Here is a 12,134-nt window from a genome sequence, read left to right on the forward strand (position 1 = left end):
GAACCTTTTGCCTGAAACGAGGATAGGCTCCAGCACCCTTGCACCCCCCTCAAGGATGAATCAGTTCAGAAGATGAATGAAGGGGGAAACTTGGTTTAAATTTTACCTCACGTATTAAAGTCTGTTTCTATGTCAAAACAAATACAAAACTGAGCGAAGACACCTGGACTGGATAGTTTTAATAAGTTACAGCCTTCTTCTAATAACAAATAAACAATGAACAACCAATTTACCTGAAGCACAAATGTCACTGGTCTACAGCCTCCAGAATAAAAGCAGTACAATTTTATCAAGTTTTACTCAATGATAAATAAAAATTAAGTAAAAAATGCTGGTTGGCTGTAGTTTCCGAAATACAGTCTTGGATTAAAATATGAAATTGTGAGAATTAATGAGAGAATGGGTTTTACAGAGAAGGAATGTTTGTCAGCTCAACTTCAAAACACTGTCTGATCATTACAATACATTCACTTTATAGGTTCTTTCTAGTGGAAGATTTATAAATCTATAGTATAAATTAATATAAACTAACATATTTGTATGAATGTAACACTTTATCATCTACAATGAAAACATCAGCTAACCGGCACTTTTGTCATTTGTCTTCCAAATCATCTTATTAAAGTATATAAGATTTAGAACATTTAATCTCTGATGCAGCTCCTTCAAAAAAAAAAAAAAAAAAAAACAGTGGTTGAAGACCAGTAAATTTGGTACTTACTGTTTTATATTTCTTTCCTTCAGTAAAATTGTTGATTGATATGTGAACAACTGTCATTGTGCCTTGCTGAACTTGTTCTTCCAATTGTTTTTGTTGAGGCATTACATAGAGAATATGTTAATCACAGGGTTCTGGGACTGCTTTCATTCATGGCGTTGGTTTCCAAACAGTTTTTTACTCACAAATTCTGCTGGTAAAGACTATTCTCTGTAACAGGAGAGAAAAAGAGTTGAGGTAAGGCCTCTCTGCTTCTGTTCTTCATCTTTCTGAATGTAGAGGACTGCTGTTGCTCACCACTGTCCTCTTGTTTAAATAAACACAAAAGAACCTGCAGAAGTCAAAATAAGACTCTATATTAAAAATAAACCATGTGAGGGCATGCAAAGGCCAAGTGTCGATGTTTATAGCTTAACCACAGTGAGGCTGTCTCCTCAGTATTCAATGAGAGAGCACACATGCACAGCTTAACTCTTTTCTTCTTAAGCTCCATCACTACATCAGTTGTTGTAAGTGAATAAGTAAATAAATAAGTAAATTATTTCTAGTATACTGTTTGTGTGATTTCTGTTCATGTTGTAGACGGTTCAGAGACATCTAGTGGTGAAGCTTCAGATTACAACCAAGTGAATGTACCCCGCCTCAGCCTCCCCTTTGGCAGTAACCACTTCAAATATGAAAAACACAGAAGCCAGTGTTTCATGTGTCCATTATAGGCTCTTCATTTAATGGGATAATAACTGTGGTTTACACTCAAAAGACTTAATAAGGTAAATGATGCATTACAATCCATTTTCCATGCATTAGAATACACCTGGAGCTGGATGCAGGCCACCAGTAGACTATCCATGAGACATGTATGGAGCCACTGTGATGTCACCCATTGGTTTATGAACTGCTGAAGCCAGGAGTTCGTGCTTTGGCCATCACCCATAAGGAAACACTATCTCACTCACATGGTAAAACAGGAACAAAACATTTCTGTAACAAAATCATTTAATAGTCTTGTTATTGTGTCGACTGTCAAAGCCCTATGTATCTGAAAATCTTATTAACAGAGCAATCATATCGAAAAGGACCATGCTGCAATTATGAGAGGGTCCAAATAAAGTGAATAAAACCAGAATGAAGTGAATCCTGGAAAAACATGATTGACTAAGTCCTTTTAGAGAGAAGTTCAGTGTAGGTCTGAGTGAGCCAGAGCTTTTGGGCTAATATCTATAGCATGGGTCGGCAACCTTTGCAATCTAAAGAGTCATTTTAGGACAGAAATAGAAAAACAAAACTGTCCAAAAGATACCCTTATAGCTTTCCTCAAAGTGGTAACTCTTTAAGAAGCTCTTTAGGATTAGTTTGTACAGAATATGTGGAGAATAAATCAAAGTTTCAGTGCATTTACAGAACCACAAAGAAATTACAGAACTAAAGACAACAGTGATATTTGTCATTATTTTCATTCAAAAATCAACTGGTATGTGGAGACGTCCTTTGCAATGAAGAATACAGACGAATACCTCCAGTTTCTTAAAATTAAAAAGTAATCTACTTTTACTACAAGCTACTATTAGGCTACTATTATTATTATTATTATTATTTTTGTATTAATTTGGAGTATAGTCTACATTTTTACAACTGTATAACATTAGAATCACTTTATTAATAGCAAAATGTGTTGTTGTTGTTTTTTTTAAAGTGTTATTCATTTCCTTATGGTTTTTGACATAGCCACACTGAGCCACTGGAAAAGGGCCTAAGAGCCATTTGTGGCCCCAGAGCCACAGGTTGCCTACCCCTAATCTATAGGGTCCGCCACAGATATTACCCTTCCTGATACTCCTGCATTAGCTTCACCTTCTTGTACTCATCAGAAAATGGAAAAAAGCTGAAGTCCATTCTGGTCTACTGTAGAAATATAACAGTACAATTCTTTGGAGGTGACCCACTCAATCTGAAGATGTACACAATACATTTAATAAAACTGAAATCACATTTTAAGGTGATTTGACACTAATAACAACATGTCCATGAAAAGCATATTCCATTTCTGCTGTTAAATCCTCCTGAATTCCTCTGAGTCTTAGAAACTGAAACTATAATTGTTGTTTGATAATAATCAATGTGCTTCATATCTGATCAGCTGTGTAGTGTAAATTGCACACAGTGATGGTAATAGTCTGGAACAAAAACATTTTCAGTCTAAGCAGCAGATATAATATTTTGTGATTTGTTTGTTAAATAGGGTCATCTGCATTTGGTTTAAATCCAGAATGGATCACAAATTCCAACACAAAATCAACCATTAACTTTGATAATGTGGAAAGTTGTCCTGGAAGTGCATTTATATTAGTAACCAATTATCTTAGAAAGCTTGTGCAAGGTGCTACATGCTGTATTTATAAACCAAGAAAAAGTGAAGTGATTAATACTGGTGTGACGTTTGTTTGGATGCCTGTGCTGTTTTTCTCGACGGTCACATGGAGTCAGGTTTCCCAGATCTGTAAAACACAGCTGACAAGTTCGAAGTCATTATGAGCCATAGAGAGATTTATGAAAATAAGACAAATAGAGACTTCAAAAAAGGCTGAAAATGGTGAAGCTGTGCTGTAAGCCCCATAAACAAAAATCCTCCATCTACACTCTGCACTACATGGGATTAGGTTTTGAATATGTAGCTATTGTGTTTGCTTTAACTCGCTGTCAAGCAAGGACACCTGTTCATAAGCCACTACAGGAGGAGCTGCTCTGACACAGGAGAGGTGAAACATCATTAAAGGAGATTATCTCAGAATAAATACTTGAATGAGGTTGCCACCCAGGCTCAGCCTTACACAGTGCTATGGGACCTGCTGATAACACGGCTCAAGATTATATCTCATCCATCAGATCCACTTTCATAAGTATGCACTCAAACACCAAGCCAGCAGGTGAGGTCTTCCTCTGGAGGAGCACCTGCTTTAAAATCCCATACACTGTGGGATTCAGTTAATGATTGGCATAAGTTGTCATTAACTTGCTCAAGCAGACAGAGCAATTAACATTGACTTTATTTCCATACCCTATGGGCCAGTGATTATTGCACTCAGTGAGCAGCGTAATGCCACAGGAATGAATTACATTCTCTTAGAAGTCTGTGCATTCAAAGCAGAGACTCACACAATGTTTCCACTCAACCATGAATATGTGGTAAAAGGGAAGAAACGATAGTGGCACCACAGCAGCATGTGAGGAGGAGGCTGCTGCTGTGTGGCCCGCTAGCTTTTCATAATGGGGGATCCCAAGGCGCTCCTTATCAGAAGACTCCAAGCGGGGTTAGAAAGAGATAAGGCCACAGGCAAATGTGAGCTACAATTCATTGCTGTGGGAGCTGCAGCCCCCGTGACACATGTCCTTGTGTGTAATCTCTTGTAGTACATGGTCAACTGAGAGCCTGTCAATGGGCTCTTTATAAAGATCGGCTAACGCTAACACATTAGTCACACCGGCAAACAGGCCAAGATTTAGTGGGGAGTCAACAGGTAGGGCTGGTGGGTGAAATGCTGCAGTCAGGTTCAATTGTTCCTCTGTCTTTATTTAACACAGCAGTCACTAGCAGACAGCTGAAACATACAACATACAGCCAAGAGCCACAAAAGAGGTGCTGTTAGACAGATAAAAGATGGCTGAAAAAGTAGAAACAGAGGTGTACAAACATAGGAGACTCCTATGGAAAACATCAACAACAGGTAGCATGAAATAACCCAGGAAATCTATTTATTCTGTCGATGAAATAATTCTGGGTTTGCTCAAAATTTGCTGATCTAAATAAAAGAAAAATTTGAAGAAATAAAAATGAAGTAAATACATGAGAATACAGAAGTATCTGAATATAAATCTACTTTTGGATCGACTGTATGATTGTTCTATACTGGTATGGAATAAGTAAAAGAAAATGCAAGGATTTAAATGTATTATTTGGTCTTTAGTGTTTGATATACAAATATAATACAGTCAATTAATTAATTAAATACTGGAGTAGTTTATTAAAGTAGCAGTTAAATTATTTTAATGATATTAGGTCTAATCTAAATAATGTGACAAAATATATAAGAAAAATGTTGGAAAGGTCAGGACATTTCTGAGTCTGAAATCCTTCAAATGTAACAATTGGAATATTTTTGATAATTTGTATATAATATTACTCCAAAGTTTTGGAAAAATCAAGAGCTCTGAATCAAATATGCTATTTTGGGACATTTTACCAAAACAACTTATTTGTCAGGATGATAACTGATAGAAGAAAAGTCCATGTTTGTGTTGAAGGGGGAAATACTCTGAGCAGATGTCCATCAAGTCCACCAGCATCACTGATCTCATGCACCAGCATCAGGCCAATTGATCCAGGCTGTGATGAACATATCAGTCTCCCACCTCCAAACCTCAGCAAGATATCACTTCTGTTCCCTGACTGCCCCTGTCCTCATCCGCCAGCTGCAGACAATAGATCAAGAAGGACGGTGCCAGAAATTTCCAGAAAGCAGTGGCTGGCTGGCAGGACAGCAGAATCGCTGGGTGTTGTGAGAACGCAGGCAATCTGGCTGGCAGAGCAAGTCAGTCAACAGATGCTGCAGTCGGTCCCTGAGGGCCAGAGCCCATGTTCACTACACCTGGAACACATAAAAGCAATGTTCACCCACACCTGGAGTCAACAGAAACCTTGTTATCTCCACCTGGAGCTCACACACACAGCGATGGCACTTTGGAACTGCAATATTTCCTTAAATGCACTGTAGAAAAAAAGATGCAATTGCTAGAAAAATTACAAATGAAGGTTAAAGTAGATACAAGATGTGTGTGGTGTTCATGTTTTCAGAGGAAGTGTGTTTAATTTATTGTTCAGTGGAGCCAGTCTGCTCAGGCTGATATTAAACAGACGAAGTATTAAAGAGAAAATAGAAATGTATCCGCAGCAGTTGGAATGACAAGCGCCATATTCACTGGACTGACCCCAGTGACAGAGGGAGATACACTTATCACTGCCAATAACACGGCCTCACCTCAGCAGCCCATTATACAGGCTGCAGTGGATGTGAACACAACATCATCCATTCTACAGGAATGGAGAGGCCACATTATTATTAGCAGCATGTTTACCATCTCATTCATGATGGTCAGCTGTGTGACACTGGCTCTCATGAAGCTCTGAGGGTTTTAACAATCCTCTAAGTGTATGAGCTTCATAAACACAGCTTCATCTGAGGGTGGACATGAAGCCACGGAGAAATTACATTTGGGACAGAAAATGACTGAAAATGTTTTTCTAATGGGCTATGAGACAAAAAAAAAAAAAAAAAAGAAACTCTTATCCGCAAATTGGTCTGGTATTAATTAAATTAAGCTTGAGGACTTAATTCTAAATTAAATGGCAATTAAATAAGCTAATTAAAAATAATTAATAATGTAAAATATACAAATTAAAATGAGAGATCAAGTTTTTTTCTTGGTTTGAAAAATTGTTTATAACCTTTAAATGAATTAATATGACTTAAGAAATAAAATTCAACGACTCAAGTTGTTAGTCTTATGAACAGATGATCGAAGATATTTTCTTTCTACTGATCTGAAAATTAGCCTTAATATTCTGCGCGGCTCCATGTCCATTTTCACGTCCGCCGTTAACACAGGTCATGAACCTGTTTTAGGGCCTTTTTTTGAGCGCAAAATTTTTTGGCACATATCTGTTAGTTGCGAACCCCCCCCCCCCACACACACACACACACACACACACACACACACACACACAGTGTAAGATTAGACACCTAACAGGCAGGAGCATGAGCACTTCCAACGTATTACATCTGGATCCACATGTAATAAATTAAATATGACAGAAGTGGCTGCAAATCGGTTCACTGCTTTTCAATTTAGAGAAGACGAGCAATGATGAAAGCGTGGAGCTTCAGGCGCTCAGACTGGAAAACCTGCAGCGAGTTAGTCCTGCACAAAACTGGCTTCTACACAAGGCTCGGCGGGATTCTCCTGGAAAATGTAGCAATTCTGGAATTTTACAATGTTTCATAATTTAATCACAGATAGCCTTAGTCTTAATCATGTATAAAAATGGTTTAATTTATTTTCTGATGTAATCACACTTATTTCAGAATAAAACGTGCAAAACGTGTAGCGCAAACGTAAAAACGCACCAATAATAATAATAATAATAATAATAATAATAATAATAATAATAATTCTGGCAAAAATAGGCTATTATTAAATATAAAGCAATTACATTTTCATTAGATTTAATCATCAAATTAGAGCCGATATAAATTGCAGGTTACAACCCTTATTAATAATAATAATTTAAAAAAAACAAACAAACAAACAAAAAAAACCATTTCTATAACTATGTATCAACACTCTTGAAGGATCCTAATTATCTGATCATATCCGAAGACAACAAGCAAGCATTTGAGTTTTTATTAAATAAAAGTGCATTACATTAACCTGCGATACACAACTGTGCAGGATTCAGTCACTGTTACCAACTTAAACCATATAAATAAAAGAAAAGTGTGAGCGGAAATATTTTGGATTCATTTCGGAGAAACAATCAAGTGTATTACAAATGCACAAATCTGTCACAACCAGTTTTGTATGTACAGGTGGTGCGTTCAATGTCTCCTTTGAATTTTTTTTCTCTCCATTTTTTTAGATTGGTGCATGAAGAGGCCTTCACTGACCCAATGAGAATGTGGTGATTTCTATAAGAAGGCGTTAAAAGAAATGCATAGGCCTTTTTTAACCACACAAACATTATGGCCCAGCGTTGAAGGTCACTGTGAAATGTGTTGTAAGTAATTACAAAACGAAAGAAAAAAAAAAAGAAAAAAAAAAAAAACAGCTCTGATGACTGTTGAACTGGAAGAGTCAGCAGTGCGGTCTGTACAAAACACTTTTTACACATAAATTATTCACAGCAGTATAATTTCTATTGGATACAACTCACGCTTCTATTTACAAGTAAGTACCATCTTCTCGGTGAAACGTCATTAAAATTGCAGAGTCCGTATTTTGGCCATAAAATTGTTTATCCTATTTCATCTCCTCCTAACTTTGTCAGGACAGGTGTCTTCTCCATCATCGTGCAAAAAAGTACAACTAACAGAAAAAAAAAGGTCAATTTGGAGGAAAAAGCGTAGAATGTGATCACAAAATGCGCACGACTCCGAGAGTTCGTTTATTTCATGTCCCATAAAAATAATAATAATTATTATAATAGAATAAAAAATTATGAGCTGTCATTTTCTGACGTGTGGATTAACAGAGAGGAGCTCGGTTTGTGTTTTTTCAGCAGCTGTGTGATTTTCTCGTCGTCTGAATTAGGGTCCAAAGGTCTGTTATAGTCATCGTCTTCTTCTTCATTGTCCGACGTCCCCTTCAGCCTCTCGGTTTCTGAGTCCTGTTTCTTTTTTGCGGTGGCCATCTCCGCTGCGTGCTTTTTCCTCCATTTAGTCCTCCTGTTCTGAAACCACACCTGAAAAACACATACAATACAAATGTTGATTTTTCATGCTGTGTCTTTAAGTCTCCTTCATCGTCTTTAAGTTAGACAGGCTTTAGTCAAAGAAAAAAAGTCATCGTTTTTATTTTATGCTTCAGAAATAAAGATTGAGCTTTTTAAAATATAAAAAAAATATTTTAGTCTTTTGTGTTTTAATAACAAAATGTGTTCTCTAAATTTCATGCTTTTAGTAGCCTAGAGCAAACTTCTAATGGTAGCTGTTCCATGATGATTTGCATAAAAATGGCATTTTATTTCAATTTGGACAAAATAAAACATGACAAAAACTACACCAATAATGCATGAAAATACTGCTTCACATAAGAAAAAAACAATGACAGCAAAACAGTGCGTAAAGCCAAAATGAAGCTTCATTTTGTTTTTTTGTTCAAGCAGTTAAAATAAAAATAACAATAATAATAATTATAATAAATGGTTGGAATTATTATTTTTTTCAGTGCAGATGAAATGATCATATTTGTATGATTCCTACCTTTACTTGGCTCTCTGTCATTCCCAAAGAGTAAGCCAGCCGTGCTCTCTCCGGCCCTGCCAGATATTTAGTCTGTTCAAAAGTCTTTTCCAGCGCAAAAATCTGTTGTCCAGAAAACGTGGGCCGTGTGTGTTTTCTTTTCCCATCTTTGTCCAGTAACACGGAATTCTGATCTGAAATATAAAAGAATAAACCCCATGAATAATGCACACTGGAATAGTCTATTTAAAGGCAATTTATTTGGAAATATTCCATTATTTCGGTAGTATTTTATTAATTTTTGTACTATAATTCTAATTATCTTATTTATTCCTACAGATGAATTAAAGTGGCTTTTATTTTATTTATTTTATTCATTGTTTTTTGGTTTTGTTTTGTTTTTTTGTTTGTTTTCCACACGTCACACTTACGGGGTGAACACGCAAATCTGGCGTCTCTCCAGTGCGGACTCTGCATGACTCCGGGCCAAAAGATCGGCGTCCTGCCCGGGAGATCCGCCAGGGGCTTCGGGTACCGGGCCACCGCCACCGCCGCCGCGCTGGGGCTGAAGTAAAGTCCGGGAGGCGGCGGCGGGCTGAGGCTGCTGAACCGGGGCAGTCCTGACAAGATCCCCGCCGAGGAAGAGGCGGCGGCCACGGCGACTGTGGCTCCCACGGAAGCCGCCGTGGGCCGGTTGAGGATGTCATTTATTCCGTGTGGGGTGGCGGAGGTGCACTGCTGAGGGGAACCGAGCCCCGAAGACAGTCCCGTGGAGGTTTTGATCCCCGGGGAGGACACGGCCATGCCCCCCGGGTTTGGAGAGGTGGTGGCCGGTGAGGTAGATGAGGTCGGGCCGGTGGAGGAGAGGGGGTAGGCCGGGTACAGGGGGGTCTTCATCTCGGTCATGCTGTGCAGAGCTGCCAGAGGAGGGGTGCTGAGGAGGAAGGCGCTCTGTCGGGACCCGTCCATCTGACCCACGGCTAACATAACCAACAGTCAATGTGCGGCGGGGACTGGTCTGAAGGGTCCGGCTGGTGTGCGCCTTGTGGAGCGGCGGTTCTGTGCGTCTTTGGAGGGTGGCCTTACGCACGGAACAGCGACAAATCCACTCTGCTCTCTGAGTCACATTAAATGTCCATCGCAGGCTGAATTTGTCAGAAAAATCCCACTTTGAGAACCAGCACAAAGCACCAAAAATAAGTGTGTTCCACCGCCGGAGTGTGGGTTCCCACGCAGGTTTCCCAGATTCAGCTCCACTTCACACAAGTCTGACTCAAACCGGACGATAAAAAGACACTTTCTCTGTTGTGTTCAAGGAGTTCTTTGAGATAATAAAACATTATCATCTGTTTCCAGTGTCTATTAGCCTACCTCAAAAGTCCAAACTTTGAGAGGGGAAAGCGGAGAGCAGAGGGTGTTTCTGTCCGGATTGGGTGACCTGGCAGTGACGTAAGCATCTGGATTTCGGAGGGCTTCCTCATTGGCTCCACATCACAGCTCTGATTTGCTGGATGCTCCACTATCAGACGACAAATAAGCGATAGCAATCTGTTTCAGATTAAATGGAGTTGTGTAGTAAAAGAAAGATCTGCATTTAAAAGTCAGCAGGGAAACATAATGTTGTTTTGATAATACGCAGATACATTTAGATAAAACTGAAACTTAGTTTCTTTTTTTTAATAGAGGTAAATATTTTCCTTTTCGACTCATTTTCATTTTTATTAAATACATTTTAATTTATATTTTATTCTCAAGCGTCTCGATTAATTTAGGCTCATTCATTAAAAAAGTGAAACCATGCTTTAGTCAGTGTCAGGATTAAACCTGATTTCTTTGCTCTGCATTTTGAGGACGCAGGTGTTGTGTTCTTAAAGCTGGTTTGGAGACAGGAAACACGCACTCAGTCCGCTATTCTGACAATTTAGGATATATACGACACTTATTAAAATTAATCTTCATTTAAAAAAAAAAAAGTTAACATATTTATTAATTTAATTGTGTTTTTAGCCCTATATAAAACGCATTAAAAGAGGCTTTTAATAAACCTGAAGTCACGGTGACTCATTAATAAAACAGAAAACATGGACGACTGCAGACAGTGTTGCCTTCACTGACTTTCTATTAATAACTAACATGAACAGGCCTGACCCGGTAAATGAAAAATTAACATTTTACTCTTTAATTGTAAATACTGTAACGACACAACACTCTAAAATGAGCTGGATGTTGGGCCTTTTAGTACTGACATGAAATAACACAACAAACCAACACCAAAAAGTGATGCTCTTTGAATAAGATTTTGACAGGTCGTGAATGCGTCACTAATTGATTTAGTTACATATAAACTGTGTGTGAACAACAGAAATAAATACAAGGGATTACACGGACAAAAATACAGTATGTAATAAAGGAACCTTTAGGTTACAGATTATTTTATATTATACACAGGATATAAGTAGTTCTAATTATGTGGAGATGATGTGGTCCAGGACAGGGTCCGCCGTCCTGGACCAACAGGGTGCACTGAGCTCTCAGGGTTTTGATAAAGTGGTGATGCCTTCAGATGTCTGTTAACACCTTAAAACATCCACATAGAAGTCACTGCAGGACACACAAACATAATGAGCCTTAAGGTCACGACAGAGAGTTTATATGTTATTTATTAAAGATTGGCAAAGTATTTTAATATTGACTGAATATCTCATAAATTAGACAAACTTTTCGCTGTTATTAAACTATTCTTCAAATGTTTAGAAATATTACATTACTTTAATTACATATTCTGATCAGTTATAAAATTACAAGTTCTTGTTTTTTGTTTTGTTTTTTTATTATAACTTGTCCGTTGTTTTGGGGTGCGTATTTGTTCCTCTGACAGGACCCTCCAAGGACCCACAATGCAACTGATCATTTCTATCAAGTGTCTAACGTTGGCTTCACCAGGAAAAAATAAAGATGAATGAGTTGAATCTTTAGAGCCATGTGTCAGCAGCCTGGTTTGTAGTATGGGTAGAGGTCTACATGTGCACCTGTACAGTCTAAACCAAACCCACAGGATCTGTTCAAGTCTGAGCCAGTGTCTGCTGTTCATCAAACACAGCGCACGGCCGCCCTCTGGTGACCAGATAGGAAACAGCAAGATGTTCACTCTGCAGATACTTACAGTTCAGACATCTGATTAACAACACATACTAACTTTCCTTTTTTATCCTATTTGTACATGTGAGCCTTTATTTTGTCACATGGCAGTGATATAACAGTTATGATGAAGTGTTAAATCCATATTCCTGGTAGGATTAGTTGGATACTAATTTTTTTCCATTATTCCCTAACCTGCAGACAGAAAATAAGGGCAATTTTTTTTTTTTTCAAATTCAGGTACATTTAATGTTTGGCTATAAAAC

General features: G+C 38.1%; 1 protein-coding gene across 1 annotated transcript; it reads right to left on the reverse strand.

The window, feature by feature from the left end:
- Positions 1 to 7,400: 7,400 nt before the first annotated feature.
- Positions 7,401 to 10,242, reverse strand: nkx6.1 (NK6 homeobox 1). The gene is made up of 3 exons (XM_030150103.1): positions 9,162 to 10,242; positions 8,752 to 8,924; positions 7,401 to 8,231 (listed from the first exon to the last, which is right to left on the reverse strand). Exons 1-3 carry the CDS (start codon positions 9,715 to 9,717, stop codon positions 7,986 to 7,988), a joined length of 975 nt encoding a protein of 324 aa, XP_030005963.1. The 5' UTR covers positions 9,718 to 10,242; the 3' UTR covers positions 7,401 to 7,985.
- Between the last annotated feature and the right edge of the window lie 1,892 nt (positions 10,243 to 12,134).

This window comes from Sphaeramia orbicularis, chromosome 12 (genome assembly GCF_902148855.1).
Source record: "Sphaeramia orbicularis chromosome 12, fSphaOr1.1, whole genome shotgun sequence".
Lineage (NCBI taxonomy): Eukaryota > Metazoa > Chordata > Actinopteri > Kurtiformes > Apogonidae > Sphaeramia > Sphaeramia orbicularis.